Here is a 19,047-nt window from a genome sequence, read left to right as displayed (position 1 = left end):
GAAACTTGATATTGGTCCAACTGAAATGAGTTGGTTTTTAAATATATTTAATACATTTATATTTATATGCACCATTGTCATTATGCACAACTCTGATTAATAATGCAAGGCTAATTGTAATTTGATATAATCTCCATTGCTCACAAATATTTCCTATAAAAGCATAGTCCTGTTTTTTCCCTAGGAAAATAGACTATATCACATTAGGTACTACTAATAATTAATTGTCATAACATTCAGAAGAGGATTTTTTTTTATAGTTTTAAAGTACAGGTAGTCCTCCACTTATGACACAATTGAGCCCAACTGAGACATTTGTTAAGTGAATTTTGTCTTGTTTTACAATCTTTCTTGCCCCAGTTGTTAAGTGAATCACTGCAGTTGTTAAATTAGTTGACATGGTTTTTAAGTGAATTTGACTTCCCCATTGACTTTGCTTGTCAGAAGGTCACAAAAGATTATCACATGATCCCAGGGCACTGTAACCATCATAAATATGAGTCAGTTCCAAGCATCTGAATTTTGACATTGGGACCATCGGGATGCTGCAAAAGTTGTAAGTGTGAAAAACGGTCGTAAGTCACTTTTTTCAGTGCCATTCTAACTTTGAACAGTTCCTAAACAAACTGTTGTAAGTCAACAACTATCTGAATAGTCTTGCAGTTGTACTAATAACAGTGTGGCCTTGCAGTATATAAATTCTGATCTTGACTTGTTGAATTCTGAGAACTTCAACCCATTGTTACCAGCAAGGAACATGCATTAATAATTGTAGGTGAATTCAACTATTTAAGCTTTATTTAACTGTAGAATTTTTGCTGTTGTTGTTCTTTTGCTTTTAGATTCCATTTCTCCAATTAGCAACCCTGCAGGATGTTATGCTAATGGTCAGATTCAAGCACATGGTGACCGCTGGAGGGAAGATGATTGTACTTTCTGCCAGTGCATCAATGGAGAGTCCCATTGTGTGGCCACAGCCTGTGGACAAAGTTGTTTGAATCCTGTAAAGGTTCCAGGAGAATGTTGCCCAATGTGTGAAGGTCAGACATGGGAAAATTAATTACCTGTCTTTTTTTTGTGGGGAAGAGTAGATAGCTTTGGTTATAGTGTTTCCTATTTTTGAAAACATAACAAAAGCTCTTCCCTTATCTAATAACAGAAAAAACGTGTGCCATCAGCTTTAACTGCAGTGAATAGAACTTGTTTTGGAGCAGAGTAAGGTTTTGTATGACTGCATTAGATATTAGATAATATAGGCTATCTGCAAAACAAAGGGGGAGACGTGGCATTCTTTGAAAAATCTCTACATCTGTAATTAATTTGAACATTTGTTTGTGCCAGTTTTCAGTATATAGTTGTTGTTTTTTTCTCACTTGGTAGAGTTTCAGATCCACTTTAATTTTATTATTCAAAAATTTTTCACTTTGATCTACAGCTTTCATGGAATGGGTGATGATAATACATCGTCATGTGGCAGTCAGATATGATCAGATAATTAGTCTTACTGAAGGCAGTCTTCCTTCTGCCTCAGAAGAACCTACCTACCCCCCTCTTGTAGTTCTCAAGCTATGACTGTATCTTCAGAAATCATTCAAACTTACAATGCCCTGATTGGTTATGTCTAGAACTCAGAATTTCAGCTATCTCAGTACCCTCTGCAATCATGTGATCACAGTCTGGGTGCTTCGCATAATCATCATTTACAATTTTTCCTGCCTTGTATACCTTCTGTCAGGCACATCTCCTACAGCTTCCCCAATCTGCACAGTGCCAAACACATTCTGTCCTTTGCATACCATCCCCAACCCTCCCCTGCATACCTCCCCAATTACTCGCACATCTTTCATACACTCCCTTAAGTCCTTTTCCATCCAGCAGCAGTCACTTACTTGGGATTTTCAATTTCCTGCTGGCTTCCCCACAGACTTTGGTTGTGGGAAGTCAGCAGGAAATTGTCCTACCTAACCAACCCCCATGGGATTCCGGACAATAGCAACCAAGCTTGCAGGGATTGTCATTATTAAGTGATGTGCTCGTGTTTTATCTAATAAGGCTAAATTGGCTTGTTTACAAAAAAACATACCTCTTAGAAAGTGTTCACCAATCCTGAAAATGAACATAAGACTTTTTCTAACTTATCCCCCACATTTTCCTTTTTTCAAGCTTCAGAAAATACATATTTCAGTTTTTGACACTATGCTTGAATCTTACAGACAGAAATGCTGTACTGCAGCTATTCAGTGACCCTGTATAGACCATGAGCATTTTACATTTTTTAAAATCTTAGAACTCTGTCCCTGACTAATCTTTCTCATTGCTCATAACTTGTTACTTTGATTTCTTGCCTGAATGCTTAAGGGAAATTCATAGCAAATTGCAAATTGCCCATTCATATGATTTTATAGCCTTACAGGCAATAAAATGTAGGGACTGGAATTCGGCAGTGTACTTTTAAGATACATATCCCTTTTGAAAATGGAAATCCTGCTTTGTCCATCATATTAAAAGCTGAGATTCTGAATGGGCTCTTTCTTTTTAATAAAGAACAGGATTCAACTAATCTCTCTTCAGAGATTTACTATATTCAGATTTTTTTTCTAAGAAAGGTTTCCAGAGCCCTTTTTTGACCCCTTAATGATTTTGTAAACTCTGTATTTCTATTTATTCTATAAAGGTTTAATTAAAAGATAAAGCTAAGCAATGTAGTTCTAAAATATTTTGTTGCTGCATTAGGAATTTGGACACCAGGAAGGAAATTCTCTACATCTGAACTTGGAACTGGTATTTTTCATGTAATGAACTCAGGGAAAAGAAAAGCTGTCTGGAATGCTAACTATGAAGTTGGAAAACATTTAGTCACCCTTGGAATGATATGAATGTTTTTCCAGGAAGCTTAAGTAAACGCATATTCTATAGCTCAGAAGGCAGTATTTAACTTTTTTTGGAAGATTGACAATGTTCCACAAAGAGCACGGAAGTTTGAAAAGATCATTAAAAATAGTTCTGTCAGAAGCAAACAAACTATTGAGTTAGCTAAATATTTCTGCTTATTTTGAGGCATTTGACTTCATTTTTAAATAATGCAAAAATATTTTAGAAATGTTAAAGAAACATTTATAACTATAGCTTACATATAATGTTGCCCTCTATAAAAAATGTCTTGTACAAGGATATATTCCACCTTTTGACTTTGTTGTATATCCTGCTGCACTACCAAGGATTGCTTTTAATGACTTTGGAAGAATGAACAGACACTAGGATTTGGCCTATTTACCATTTTAAACCACAAAACCAGAGTAAGGGTTGCTCTTACAATATATTATTAATTTTAAGCACCCTTTAATAATTATATTTTACTTCATAAACATAAATTATATAAATTACTTTTGACTTCCCCTGCCAAAAACTTTCTGTTCTTTTCCTTCTCATGAACAGACATAATTGTTGGGGAATGCAAAATGTTGTGGGAGTCACTTAATAACTTTCCAGATGCCTGAAAAACGAATACATTTTTCTGTTTATGTATGAAGTTTTTGCTTGTCTGAATAGGAGAAATACCTTTAAAGCTTATACTTACAGTGGAAATACATTACTGTAGTTTTCATACTTAATGTAACACCAGAAATTCTACCATAGAGTAAAAACAGAGAAAATTGATGAGATTTCCAGGAAAATTCAGACTTCAGAATTTTGGTGACATTTGTGCTGCAAACTTGCAAAAGTTGTGATCAGTGAAGCCATATGGAAAGCTAATGGCTTTTCAGGGTTTTGCTTTGGGTTGCAGATGGGTTGGGGCGGGTATAGGGGGTAGTGGAGCCAAAAGAAGAAGAAGTTTGATGAATGCTTTGAACTGTAGGCTGCATTTGACTTGAGTTTCACGTTGTACAGCTCTCAAATAATAATTCTGGTCACAGTACATTTATTATGCAAAACAGATTACCCAAATGCTTCTCCTATGCGCTATTAGTTAAGAATCAGGTTCTGGAACAAGGTTGCCAAAGATAGAAGAGGCCAGTGAAAAATCAGCTGATGAAGTAGAACAGAGGGAAGCAGGAATGTCAGAAAAGATAACGAGAAAAAACATGAACCAGAAGAAAACCAATGTCAAAGAATCTTGAAAAAAGAGATGAAATTTCTGCCTGCCTGTTCATTCTACAATATATTTTTGTTGCTATGCTCATAAAGGCACGTTGAGAGGAAACATAGATAAGTTTTGTACTAAGCTTTTTGAACAAACAGTAGTTTCTGCCTGCTTCAATGTGAAATGACAGTCTTCAGCACATCTAAAATCCTTTTGTTCATAGCAGATGACTTTAAGGAATGAAGGAGGGCTTAATATTTTAGATTAGATTTAAAATGAAGTGAAAAATATGCCTCTGAAGCCTGGATTACACTTCTCCATCACTGCATGTCAGGGAATGTACATGTCTATCATTTGGACAGTTGCATAGCTGTTGCATTTATACATCTGCACATGTTAATATTCTGGCTTTTTTGGTGCTCAAACAGCAAAGCACAAAACAGGATGTCAGATCAACCAGTCAGCCTGTAGGATGCACACCTCCGCACAACATGCAATTGGAATTTAGGTGTGCGTATCTGCCTGTCTGTAACCATCTGCAACCTATGCTTACCTATCAACCCCTTCACAGCATAGGTATGTGGCGACACTTATATTTAGTTGCAACAATTCTAAATCAAGTTTCAGAAGGAACCCATGATATATTGAATACTCCAGGGTGTACATTTCATGCTTTAACTCTGCACGTCTTGTAATCACCTACCAACTCTGGATTTCTGAACAACCATAGAAATCCAATTCTGCCTATTCTATTAATGAATGAGAATATAAAGTTAAGTTATGCTGTCTTTCTATCTGTCTTTCTGATAAAATTGAGCAGACCAACATATATGATGATCAGGAGTACATGTTGTTTGGGAGCATGCAGCTATTGTTGACTATTCCCCAATCAGTTACATTGAAAATTCAATATGATCTCTCTGCTGCTATCCATAACAGCTTCTTCCATCATAATGCTTTGCAGTATTTCTCTTAAGTGTTCTTGTTAGGTGCTAGATTTTTTTTCTGGTTATTCTGGAAACAGAATTTTAACTGTCTAGTTTACTAATTCAGAGGACAACTTCAGCTAACTATTTAATACCTCCTTTATTCAAAACTGAAGAAACATTGCAGAACTGAAGAAATTCTTTACCTTGGTCTTTTTTTCTTCCTAAAATATGTTTTGCGAGGCATCGATATATAAAGTTCTGTTTGTGCTAATGGGCTTTTTGTATTCCAGGGAACAGAATTTTCTCTTCCTTGGCAAAAACCATGAGTGAACAAAACTTTTCCTTCACACATATTCTGCTTTCACAGTGAACATTCGGTGTGAGAGAAAAAGATATTTTTTTGTATTTTTATAATATTAAAAGTATGTACATGGTTGCTTGGCAATGACAAAAGACAACCAAAACCTAATTCATAATAAATATCAAATATGCTGGCAGGTTTAAACAGATAGAGTATATAGTGTTATTAGATAGTTTTAACTGAAATCCATTCAGTGAAAGGCAATAAAAATGGATGTGGTTTGAAAAGCCTAAATGAACGCCAAGATTAATTAGAGGTAGTTACTGATTAATGCTTGTTTTTGACACAGCATGATCTGGATTATTGGACAAATTATTTGAGGGGTTTTGGACTAAGAATCTTGTATATACAAAGAAACAATATAGTTCCAAGGCAATGTATTTAGCTGTCCTGAGTTGCATGAAAAGCAATACTGGTTTACCAAAAATCCTAGGAAAGCATAAAGAATTTGAATCTCTTCTTGTGAATGCCTTTAGATCTCTTAGAACTCTATAGAGTCTGACCTTCTAATGGAACTTGTTTCACCATTCAGGCAAATAGATGCAGGCTCTAAAATTTTCAAGATTTTCTGTAAAAAATATAGTGTGTGCAGTGTGTAATGAGGCAAGAAAGTGTGTCAATTTCAATTTTAGATTGAAAATGGACTAGTTATCAAAAAAATGAGAGAAAAATGGAAAACCAGAATTATGAGTTTTCATGGATAAGGCTATGAACACTTTGGCTCTATTAATATTAAATGTTTGGTGACCTACTCAGACAGAATTGTTCAGCAAATCATATTTAAAGAAGGAAAGGGTCGAAATAAAAATTAAAGTTTACTTTTGGCACACTTAAAATACTTTTCTAACTCAAAAATCAAATTGCTGAATATTTACAGAAGCAGATATGAGTCACTGGATTAAAATATTCACTAACCGTATTAAGTGAAACCTGAACCTAGAAAAATATCAAGTAGTTATTTGAAGTTAATCATCTTCAAATAGCTATAACTTTAAATAAAATAAAATGGTAACATTAATTTACATTATTAAATACTGCGAGTGATTTTTTTCCATTTAGATTCTTTTTCCATAATGTTTTAAGCTTAGGAAATCACTTTAATGGTGTCTCTCATAATTACATTACAGTAACACATTAATATATTTGTGTGCATGTCTGTGTGCATGTAATGCTTATTACCTAAATCTAATATTAATATTAAACGATAAATTTTTTCTTACATTCTGCCATTTCTAAAATCTAAAGCAGTGAAAAGCAATTTTCTGTTTATTGTCTCATCATCTGTTCACTCAGGCTTTCTCCTGCAGTTTGTCAAGGACAACGCTGAAAGACTAACCTAGATCACATGACCATATGGGCTTTTTCAAACTTAACTGTTTGCCTATTCAAATAGCTAGAAGCCTGACTGTAGCTGGCTTTATTTGTTGAGTCTTGTTCAGTGAAGTGAGAAGAGCTGCGGGGGTGTTTGTTTTGTTTTGTTTTAAAAGCTACATTTTTGTGGGGGGTGGGAAATGAAATTATTTCTTTTGTTCTCTTTCTCAGCTTATTAGGACTCAGGCATGCGTATAAAATTGCTGTATCTCAAGAGGTATCTCTGTGAATGGAAGAAGATAGTGATAAACTAGTTTTTAAAAAGCATAAAAGGAAAATGAATATAATGGAAATAGTTATAGAATATTTCAAATATTGTAAAGAAAATGTCTACAATAATTTACCTTGTAGTATAGATATTCTGACATTATTCAGGGAAAAATGTAATGATTATCTTACCAAATCTTAGAAAAATAGTTTTACTGGAAAACAGGAGATATTTGTGAATAAAAACAGCACTGTCAGTGGATGAGGGACAGTTTCAAAGAGCTAAATATATATGGTTCATTTATTGATGATTTATAGATATTAGATTAGTATGAGTATTGTTTTTGAGATAAAAATATATATTTTGAACACCATATTTTAATCCAAAATTATATGTATATAATTTTATATAATATATTGTATAATGTTATATAATAAAATAGAATTAGCATAGCATCTGAAAAAAAAACTTTCAGCACTGATTCAGGCTTCTCATGGGGTATATTTACATTTGGAAAAAACATATATAAGGACATTTCTAGTTTCATAATCTTTTCTCTCCTTCTTGGAACACAGTGCAAGAAAGATACTAAAATAAAAATGTAACAAAAATTCACTATGAGTGTTAAAAACTGATGTGTGGGGCTACCCAGTGTTTGGATAAAGATGACATCTAGCTCTATGTGTTTGTTCCAAAGTGATTAGTTGATATGGCATTAATAACAATAAGAATATCAAGAAACAAAACACTAATATTTATAAATGATTTTTGCATCAGAATGGTGCCAGGGATTTAGGGGCTACAGTGGCTGGGAATGTCTCAGCTCAGAATGGAATGGAATGGAATGGAATAGAATAGAATAGAATAGAATAGAATAGAATAGAATAGAATAGAATAGAATAGAATATTCTTTATTGGCCAAGTGTGATTGGATACACAAGGAATTTGTCTTGGTGCAAATGCTCTCAGTGTACATAAAAGAAAAGATACATTCAGGTTGGTTTACCAGTTACAACCTTTCATGGACATCAATAATACGTTTTAATAGCATCATGTTAGCTTGTTATAATATTGTTTAATGTTGTTCACAATTCAAAGGTTCTACCAAAGTTGTTTACTGAGCACTGTGATATGATTAGGGTTTACACATTATCTACCACATATATTGAGAATAGACACCATTGTTGGTTTTAGATATTTTTCCATTATATAATGCAAGCCCTCCTACAATATTTGATGCATGTTTATACCTCTATAATATTTCCTGACTTTTCTCTTCATTTTTTAATCTGATCAGTAATATTAAGAATTGTCATCATAGAAATATTTGATATTTCCATTTATGTACACCTGCCATATTAACAACTGATACAATTCATTTATTTCCTAAATTTAAATTTTGTCTTATGTATTTTATATACACTGCATTTCTTTTCAGAATTTAGCTACTAGATATTAGCATACTTGCTCATTTACTCCCATCTTGATTTAAAATTTACCCTTACAGAAATAATCCACTTTTTTATGCAGAAGTTTCTGCAGTTCAAGTTAGTGTATGGTTGGTTCATAAAATATGAGTAATTTATAATATGTTTATTAAGTTAGTTCAGTAAGAATACAGTATTAAAAATAATCCTAAATTACCAGTTGAATCTAGAAAATATTCTTCTATTCTACTACTACTTGTCAGCATAAACGCTCATATTTTAAAATCAGAACAATTGTATCTTGTAGCAAAATAAAATATTTTATGTATTTTTGCATATGGTAAATGTATGTTATAAGGTATAGGTTTATTTTGCTTAGAAGTACTTGCAGCAGATAGAGGTTTAATTTCTTATATGAAACAGTTTGAAAGATCAGAATTATTTGCTACCTAAAAACTTAATTTGACCCAAAGGTTTTGTAAATATTTGATTAGTTTACCAACCTATGACACCATTGGAAGAAAAGATTAACTTTAAAGAAACAGAACAAAGTATTGAATCTTTTGAACTGTGGTATTGGAGAAGATTCCTGATAATACAATGGGTAGCTAAGAAAACAAACAAATGGATTATAGAACAAATCAATCAGAATTCTCACTTGGGGCATAAATGACCATGTATAGTTATCATACTATGGGCACATTGTGTAAAGATGCAGCTCTGTCCATAATTCTAGAAAGGATAAGAGAAAAAGATGATTGGCAGCACAGTGGAGAGACATAATTACACTGGTTAATGGGTGCATGGTCAGAAGATCTGAAGGGCCAGGATAGGAACAAATTATTCTAGTGAAGGGTAACTCAAGTTTCAAAAAGTACAGCTTTATATAGCTACCAATAGTAGCAGCTTAAAAGTTTACAACAAATTAAAACCAAGTTTACCCAAATTAGTATGTTCACACTAATGCTTATGTAAAAGGCATTTCTTAGTTGTCTCAATCGTAAACTCTGTTGGGCTTTTATTAATGAACATGAAAATGTAAATTGATTTGGAAGTAGGCTGGCCACTAGGCCAGTTCTACAGGTGTAGTATGTTCCTAGCATTTTAACCTTATTAGCAATCTTGCCAATGCTTTAGTTGCAGCTTCTGAGCCAATTTCCAAGACAGCTTCTCTTAAGCTATTGCACGAGTCCAATTTTGACAGGAACAGTCATAAATGGTTAACTCAGCCGTTGTTGGCAAAGAGCTCTAGTCGTAAAACTATGTCTCTATTATTAGCAATAGTTTTAAAGAACTCCTATGATAACTACATCTGAAATTGAATTATGGTTTCAGGCCTTTAAAAGAGTAATCTATATATCAAAGCCTTATTTGTTTGGTTTTTGCTTGTTTATATTTCACATTTCTTAACCTTCCTCCCACATTTCCTCTAATTACTTTTAGAATTTAATATGATACACTATATCAAAGATTTGTAATTTACAACCATATGTTCCCTTTTTCATTAGAACCAACCTACATCACCATAGGTCCACCTACATGTCCTCCTCTGGTGAACTGTACACTAAAAGTGACAGACTGTATTTATGACTTCAAAGTAGATCAAAATGGTTGTCGCATTTGTCAGTGTAAAACTAGTAAGTACAAATACTATGTTCAATTACCTTGTTTGAAAAAAATATTCTTAAATTTCATATTGGTGTTTTTCCTCAAAATTCAGTTGGCTCATGCACAATATTGTTTTCTTAATGGAAAATCCTGTTTTTCATTTTGTAAAATAAAACATTTCCAAATATCCATTTTACCATGTTTTGGTAGGGCAACAATAAGATCAGAACATCTTATCATCAATAGATGGAGTGCCTCTTTGTTAAATCGTATATTAAAATATAGATTGTTTTTTAAAGCGTTGTGTTGATGCAAAACAGTTCAGCTACTGCACCAATGGCATATTGATAAAAAACTATTATTACTACCTATTAAGTAACTGCTATTAAAAAATTTGGAAACTCAAATTCTGTAAGGATTATATAACACGATTATTTCAGTATTTTTTAAAATCCTGTTTTTCATTTTGCATCAATAGCAGCATGATTGTGTCTACTGTCCAAAACATTTTCTCATCCCTGTTACATAGATAATCAAGCTGTTTATAGCATAGATTCTTGTTAAATACCCGAAGAAGTTAAAAATAATTATAGATGATTTGTCGTAGCACTTTTTACATATTGGAACAAAAGCTATAAAACACATTGGATCATTTGAAGAAAAAAACCCAAAAAGCAATACTATCATAATAGCTAACATTATTGTGGAAGACTTTAACATGTAATTATAGCTGACACTTTTCAAACCCAAGAGAGCTTTTGAAAGATTGTCACTTTCAGGCCTCAGATTTGAAGGAATACTGATTACTATTAATGCAATTCTACTGCATTTTACTATCAGTTAGTCCATTTTGAGTTTTGCAAGGAAGAAAAAGTTCTATACTGCGTATCTAATGCCCCATATATGAGCTTCCAGTCGGTTTCAAAATTCTGTTCTTTGGGTTCTCATCTTCCAGCCCCTTTTTCCTTGTCCTCAACGCAGGCCATTATTCTCATAATTTAAGATTATTGTTTATCTTTTTATAACATTGAGGAATATGGCTACTTTGCTCTTTTGTTTTGCATAAACATAAAATTTCTTTAACTGTGCTGTCACAAGGAAAATTTAAACTATAATAAAAACATTATTGTCTATATTATTGACATTTTTGTTTTTTAAAATAACTTTGCATACAAGGGCTATAACTTGCAGTTTTCAGCTCCTTAAAGATGAGACACTGAAAATCTTTGACTTCTTAGACAGTACTAGGTAAAGCATAGAGCTACCTTAAAATGTTGTAGTGGTTATCTTTCCAATTACCGTTAATTTCTAGTCATTAGTATATACTAAGAATTTTCTTCCCTTTTATTGCTTAGCTGTCCTAATGGAAAGAAAAATGATCAAGAAAAAGCAGAAGGGCAGGGCAATATGAAAATAAAATCCATTAATGTATTTTATTAGCATAACTGCCTTGTCCATAAATTTATTTAAAATGGATGCATCATTTCATGAAAATGTTATGTTGATACTGAATAGTATATATTAATATTATAAGCTTTGAGAAAATTTAAAATCTGGAATTTAGATAATCAGACAATATGGTAGAAATCATACCATTGTAGGTGGTGACTGGGGAAAATGAGAATTCTGTATCCATATGCCTTTAATTGTTGAGACAAATAATCATTGTCTCTTTTTACTAAACTTTCTGTATTCTTCCACAGGGGACGAACGGTGTACCGATCTCATGTCAGATTGTTCCTTGGACTGTGACTTTGGTTTCCAAACTGATGTCCATAACTGTAAGATCTGTCAGTGCCACCCACGGCCTAAGAAATGCAAACCCATAGTATGTGACAAGTACTGTCCCTTTGGATATTTGTACGTATTCTTATTTTAAAAGCATATTTACCCCAGTTTTGTAAGTCTTTAACATTGTGTAAAGCAAAGTCTAGTAAAAATGTATGTTACATGTTGAAGACAGGAAGTATGTAAAGACACAAAAATACTATTAGGTAAAAATATTGTACCTTTATTAAGGTAAATCTTAAATAGTTTTGAATGAATAGAATTTCAATGAAATTTATTTTGCTTCATTTATTTAATACAGCAGAATAAAGAGGGGAAAAATGAAACATTAAAAAAGAGTCAAAAAAAGGAAAAGAGGAAATAAGATGCAGTTACAACATAAAATTCATATAGAAGAGCTTATCATGAATATATATACATGTATATACATGAAGTTTTTATAGAATAACTTCAGAGAAAATAAATATATTTTAATGTAATTATCCATGCATAATGTACATCTATTGGCATTTTGTTCATTAGTTGCAAATAATATCAGCTCTTCCATCCATTGTGTAAATATCTCCATTGTTGAAGAACTAATATTCACGCTTTAGAGAAGAGTACAAAAAATCCATTTTCATTGCCAGTTGTCAATGTCTATGCAGCATGTAGTTCCAAAGAATGTATGCATCAAAAACATTTGTTTCAAATCAAATTCATAAATATAACAACTTCATAGAACATAGCAAATTTGGGACATTGCAACAGCATGTTTAAATGAAACATTATTATGGTTTCATCCTCAATAATCCAGTAGCCTACTCAACTTTACTCTGTACAAATGCAATGGGATCCAACAAGTCCAAACTCTTGTTTTAGTTGTATAAGCAGTAATCTAAGATCCAATTATGTTTTGATATTAAGGTTAAAACATTTTTCCATTGTTTAGGCAAAATGGAGGTCTCTAGTTCCCTATTTCAGTCAGTCTTTACAGTTTATATATTACATTGGTAATATTTTAAGGGTTGATTGTGGGCTTTTTTGTCTTATAGGGTTTAAAGATCACTTCTAATAACATGTTTTATCAATTTTGTGACTTAGTTTTACATACAGCTTCAATTTAGTGTGAGAAAAAAATAAACATACCAGAAATAATACACCACAGTTTTTGGATCAATCTGATTGCAACAGGAAATATATAAAAACCATTATATTTGTAATTCCACACAGTTCAGTTAACTAAAGATATCATATACAATACTCAAAATGGAGATCTATCTTTACTGTAATTATTAATCTAAAATTAGTAAGTGTGGCTTTGGGGGCAGGGGGGTCCACAAGTCCCCAGAGCTGTTCCACCAATAGTTATCTTTAGATTATTTGCATGTATTTGCAAATTAGATGCATCATGAAACTCACAAGCCTGGACTGGCAGGTATTATTAGTCTCCTTCCCAGCAGCCAGTATTTAAGGCATGCTATGATTCAGAAGGCAGGGCTCAACCATAAATATTAGTTATGATATTTCCATGAGTTTGTTGAGACCTTATCTAAAGCCATCCAAGTTGGCTGCCATTATCACAGCTGCTGGCATAGTTTCTATAGCTTTAAGTAAATCTGAGTGAATCTACGTGCATTTAATTTCAGTTGATTAAACTCATCTAGTCCTAACTGTACCTTTTCACCATTTTATCTGTGCCATTCATGATACCTCTAACGTGTCTCACCCTTGCCTTGTTAATTCTAAGCTAACCAGCCATAATTACAAAATGGGTGCCATTTTTTGTGGGTTTTTTTTCATTTTGTACAATTCCACCCTAAAGTACAGTTGCCAATACTCTATACAATATTCCAATGTGTGGGGGGAGAATGTTATTCCCCCATTGCTGTGGGATTCATAGAAGACAGGCTGTATTAACATTCCCCTCTATTAAATTCAGTGCAGCTGATAAATGCAGTAATGCAGTTTCTTCTACTGCAGTTGAAGGAGTTTTGTTTTCTGTTTTCTATCCTTGGAAATATGCGAACATTTAAAGTGTTCCAGCAATACATCCACCTATTTTACATGAAACTCTTGATATTAAATATTCTTCAACATGACTCTATTCAAAAGAAATTTCTCCCCTTTTCTTTAGCTAGAATGAACACTTTTTAACAACAGCTCAGAATTGGTTTTTAATTATTAAATCCAGATCATACTAAATGATTTATCTGAAGCAGCTAAATTTAAAAACTTCTTCCCATAATCTTTAACAAAACATAACAGATACCCTTTTTAGAATAAAATAGAATATTTTATAGACCAACTGTGATTGGACACAAGAAATTTGTCTCCAGTGCATAAGCTCTCAGTGTACATACAAACAACAAGGTAATATAATCAGGTGTTCAGCCGAATGATGATACAAATTTAAAAAAACAGTGTCTAGTTGTTTTGGCCTGCAGTGCTCTATAGCTGTTTTATTGTTTAGTTTTTCTTCACTGGGAATATTAATAGTCTGAATAAAGGCTGGAAAATCAAAATTTAATCCAGATAAATTAGGGATTCTTCTCCAGTAGCATTGCTGACCTAGAAATAAGAATTCAACTTGTCTTCAGTGTTATAGCATCAACTATGATCCTGGATGCTAAGTTGGCCAGGTTTATGTTTGCTCAGCTGTCTAATGCCTCTGTTCTTGGAAACATAAGATCTTGCCATGGTAACGTATGCATTCGTTATAATAGGTTTGATTATTTAATTATGTAAGGCTTTCTGTGTAGGGCTGATTTTGAAGAGTAGCCTTGCATACCGTGTATGCTGAGGCTAGCATATATGATAATCCTATTAAAACATTGATTTCTTAGGAGGAATTAATTTAAGATCAGGACATTTAAGAACCTTAATTAAGTTCTATAAGATTTTTTTTTCATGCCCCAGTAGCTGAGAACCACGTAGCAGTAGAAGGAAATACATTTCCTGAAACCAGCAGAAAAATTACATCTATTTTTCTGGGGATATCAATTTCCATTCTGCTAACTTTCTGCTTTTTCCTAAAGGCCTTGTCTTTTATGTTGTTATCCTGATTTTTTTTGAGTGTTGAACTATTGTTGATCTGCTGTCCTCTAGTATTTTAATTTAGTTTTGTTTTTTAACTTGTATTGGAAACTGCCTTTAAAATATGTACAACTAAAGAAATTTGAAATATGACAGTAAGTCATCTTGATTCCTGCTGAAGTATCAGAACACTCCAGTAGGCATTTCTAAAATGTTATCCTCCATTAATGTTCCATATATTAAATTTCACCATTTAAAGAAACAAAACTAGTGTTTCAATCACTGCATTGATTTATTCAATGCATGATTAAATTGCTGCAGTTTTAACAGCATTTTAAAAACATACATAGCAATCTTATATGTAAATGTAGTTCTCGAGCTGTGAGCATGGCCATTATGGTCAGAAATCAGGAGGATCATTAATTGAACTGCCTCAGAGAGCGCCTGGAGGGGACTAGTGCAGCACAAACCCACCTGCAACAGCCTTCTAAGGCATCCCCCCATCCCCTGAGGTATCCATGCTCCACTTCCTGTCCCTTGGGGTCCACACAGTCCTATGATCTCTTCCACCCCACCACATCACAATCGCACATTTACCTTTTGAAGAACTTCAAGGCTCAGGAGGTCAAGGGAAGGAAGATAAGCCGGTTCATTGCTGGAACAGATGGTACAATTGAGGAGAAGAAATCCTGCCAGTTTTCCTTTCATCCAAAGCAGTTTTAGCTCCCCCAGTGTTAACTGTGCTAGCATAAAGCTAATGCTGGGAGAACTAAGATCAGCAAGCTTTCTTCTCATTGCTAGTACTAATGTTAGCTGCCCCAGCATTAGCTGTGGTAGTGCTAGCGAAAAGAAATTGTATTGGTTTTTCTTTCCACACTAGACAGTCACAACTTCCGCAGCATTAAGCTGCACTAGCATAAAGCTAAGACTCTAGTGAGAAAAGAAAAAAAGACAGGATTTTGTCTCCTCAATTATGCAACATGGCCCAATAATGAAGCAGACTGTTCTCCTTCCCTACCCCAACTTCCTGAACTCTGGATATCTTTGAAAGGTAAGTGAGTAAACGATAACTGGGGGTGGCGGGGAAATGTGTGTGTGGAATCTGGTGGTGTGGCAAAGCTACCTCAGTTCCTGTGGGGACCTGGTGTTGCAGGATGGGAAGGGAGAAATAGCTAGGGCGGCGCACTGCAGCATATCTGCAGTTGGTCATAAGAATGAATGACCATGTGTGCTGCAACAGACATCAGTTTGGGTCCTGGTTGTAACTACTGGTTTCAGTCTCTGTCATAATTTCAAATGTAAGACAATGACTACCTGTATGGTATTCCATGAATTACTGATCCAGGGGTGTGACAGACTTATCAGTTTCCTCACATTTTTTCACCCAAATATATGACCTTGATTTTTGATGGCTTAAACTTCCCTGCTTAAGTGTTTTTAGAGTAACATGCCAATTTTGCCACTCCCCAATGCCTTAGAAGTTATTAAAATATTCCTTAGTACTACCTGTGTATTCACTGTTGTATTTCTGTTTATATCATCAATGAACTTTTATGCCCTTTTTCTAAAAGTGCAAAGCACTGAATCAGTTGAAACTAGACCTCATCTTTTTTGGGAGTTGGTCAGATTTTTTTTTCAGAGAAAACAAATTTTAGCAATCACAATGCCTGATCTCACAAAATGTTTCCTTACTAGTGAGGTTAAAAAAAGAATTAGAGCCTGAAAGTTTCTCTTTCTGTTTCACCAATATATACACCTGTGAAATAGATACCTCATATCTAGACCAGTTCTCACTTTTGCTGTCCACAGTTCATGTCTCACTTGTTTGATTTCTCTGAGTTGGGTCACACTGAGCCTCAGGCTCTTTGTTTACTCCTGTTATTGCAGGTCACCTCCAACCACTTTTTCCTCCAAATCAGACATCCACAACTATACTGCTTTTATTGTTCTCACACATTTTAATCCAGTTACTCTTAACAGTGGTACCAAGTTCATTTCTTTGAATTTTTGAGTAGCTGTAAATATTTTATCACAGAGGTTGTCTCTCTTTTTTTCTGTTGCTCCTGTTAGCATGGAACAAGTCAGTCATGAGATTCAATCCACCAAATCTTTGTTATATCTGCCTTCCTGTATTAAGTCTTTAACTTCATCTAGTTTGCTTCCTGTGCTCTGCATATTGGTATGTAAATAGCACATTTACGAGCCAATGTCCCTCCTCATATTAATAAAACAGATCCCATTATAGTATTTTCCTCTTTTGATGCTTAAAGTTGTTAAGATCTAACATCTGGATCTAACATCTAACTTTTGGCAGTCCCCACAATATTTGGGTTTAAAGTTAAATGAAGCTTACCATTTTTTTAACAAATTTTATTCAGTTTTTCACATTAAAAACAAAAATCTCTTTTTAGTGGACAACATATTTCCTGGTCATCACCTTTACATACAAATATGACAGCAATTATACATTCATATATGCATACTTAATTCTATTATTACCTTTTCCATTCCAAATTTTCAGTAAGGAGAGAAACAAACACATTAATTCTAGCCTCTTTCATTAATCTCAATCGAAACATCTTTTTGTTTCATTTCAATTATTTCAAATATAATCCTTTAATATTTATTTTAAAGATAAAGATAAACAATATGTATTTGCCTGATGATGATGATGATGATGATGATGATAAAAAGTTACTAATGTCTCTCCTTGCTTTTAATAGTCTATATTATTAATTTAGTTGGTTCTTTAGTCTGTCATATTCCCTTTCCATTACACATTATTTTTATAAATTATAGATTAATACAAATTTTAACACTAAAAAAAAGCAAGTATAGGTTTCCCCACTTTTACTGTTTTGAGTGTGACACCTCAATGATTAAAATATACCTTTATTCCCTCATCTTGATTCCCAATAAACCATTATTTTAAGAAGTTACAATAATAATCATTACATCTTTGGATTCCGCAGCATATTTCCCCCCCTTGATTTTTAATAAGAGTTATCAGTATCTATATTACCCTATTTTCTAAATATTTTTAATTGAAGAAATATTCTTATTACCCCTTGTCACCCTGCAGAATCCCCTTTTTAATTCATCAACCATTATCTCTGAAAAAACAATTTCTTTTCAACATTTTACTGTTTCCGTATTTCTTTATTTCATGTACCTGTTTCTTACTGCTTCTCCTCCCCCTCTTTTCCCCATATCTTTTCTCATTCCAGTTTATATCCCTCTCTTTCTTAATATCTTCCTTTCCCCTTTTCTGCTGGGTCTTTCTGCCTTTCCTGACTTCACAGGTATTCCCCCTTTTGATTGCCTTCTTAAATCTCAACTTCTTAACCTTCCTTCTTTCCCCACTTCTTTGTAGTGTTCTTTGTGTTAATTGTCTATTTAAAATGTCTTCTCCTTGAATCGACTCCTCCTCTTCTGAAGCTCTTTCTTCTTCTTCAATCGCCATTTCCATTTTTTCTAACACAGAGCAAAGTGATTCGCCTCTTTCCTGTAGCAATTCTCTCATATTTTTAAGTTCCATTTTTAATTCCCGAAGAGAAATCATCATTACATACTCTTATATTTTATGATCATTAAAGTCCACAAAAAACACTTTTACTTTCCTTCTTTCTTCTTTTAATTTTCTAATTATCAGTTATTCCAGGCGAGAGTCTATACCAAAAACATCAATCAATCCCACAGTCAGTCTTTCCTTGCTTTTTTCTTTATTCTGGTTCTGCTTTCACTTTGTAAGATTCTTACTTTGTTTCAATATTTCTTTAATGTTATATCCACACAAGTTCATTCAGAAACAGGATGCTTTCCCTTTTGTTTGAGCTCAAGCTTTTGTCAAAAGGTAGCACTCTCCATTATACAAAGTCTTCACCTTTTTTCCCTATTTTTTTATTTAGGGTTTTTTGAACCTCAGTATTCCAGCACAGTCCAGTCTCCAATTTGTAAACTTTATTATTGTTATTTTTTGACAATCTTAAGTCCAGCTTTATTTTATACCTGTTTATTCCCAAAATATTTTAGTCCAGTTTAGTTAAATCTTTAGTTCCAGCTTCTTCCTTTCCCGGTTCGAAGCCCCGCTTAGCTGTCAAAAATATTTTCTTTTTTTTTTTCCTGTACCTTTGTAATTTCGCCGCTCACTTTTCTTTTCTTAAAAATTCCATGTTACCTTAATCCCGGGGTACTTTTGTTTAGTTGTATTGCCCAGTTGTCCCAGTTCCGATGTTATCCACCTCTTTCTTCCCTCCTGC

At 33.5% G+C, this 19,047-nt stretch overlaps 1 protein-coding gene across 2 annotated transcripts in view; it reads left to right on the top strand.

The window, feature by feature from the left end:
• Positions 1-19,047, top strand: part of CRIM1 (cysteine rich transmembrane BMP regulator 1) — a 146,353-nt gene that overhangs the window by 108,060 nt on the left and 19,246 nt on the right. For both annotated transcript variants that reach the window (XM_026695476.2, XM_026695477.2), the window contains 3 exons: positions 843-1,040; positions 9,886-10,014; positions 11,689-11,845. In XM_026695476.2, coding sequence (XP_026551261.1) covers positions 843-1,040; positions 9,886-10,014; positions 11,689-11,845 — 484 coding nt within the window. The remainder of the gene's footprint in view (positions 1-842; positions 1,041-9,885; positions 10,015-11,688; positions 11,846-19,047) is intronic.

This window comes from Pseudonaja textilis, chromosome 1, assembly GCF_049901715.1.
Source record: "Pseudonaja textilis isolate UNSWEBS1 chromosome 1, rPseTex1.2, whole genome shotgun sequence".
NCBI classification, from domain to species: domain Eukaryota; kingdom Metazoa; phylum Chordata; class Lepidosauria; order Squamata; family Elapidae; genus Pseudonaja; species Pseudonaja textilis.
The sequence above is the reverse complement of the archived record's forward strand: the minus strand, read 5'-3'. Positions and strand labels throughout refer to the sequence as shown.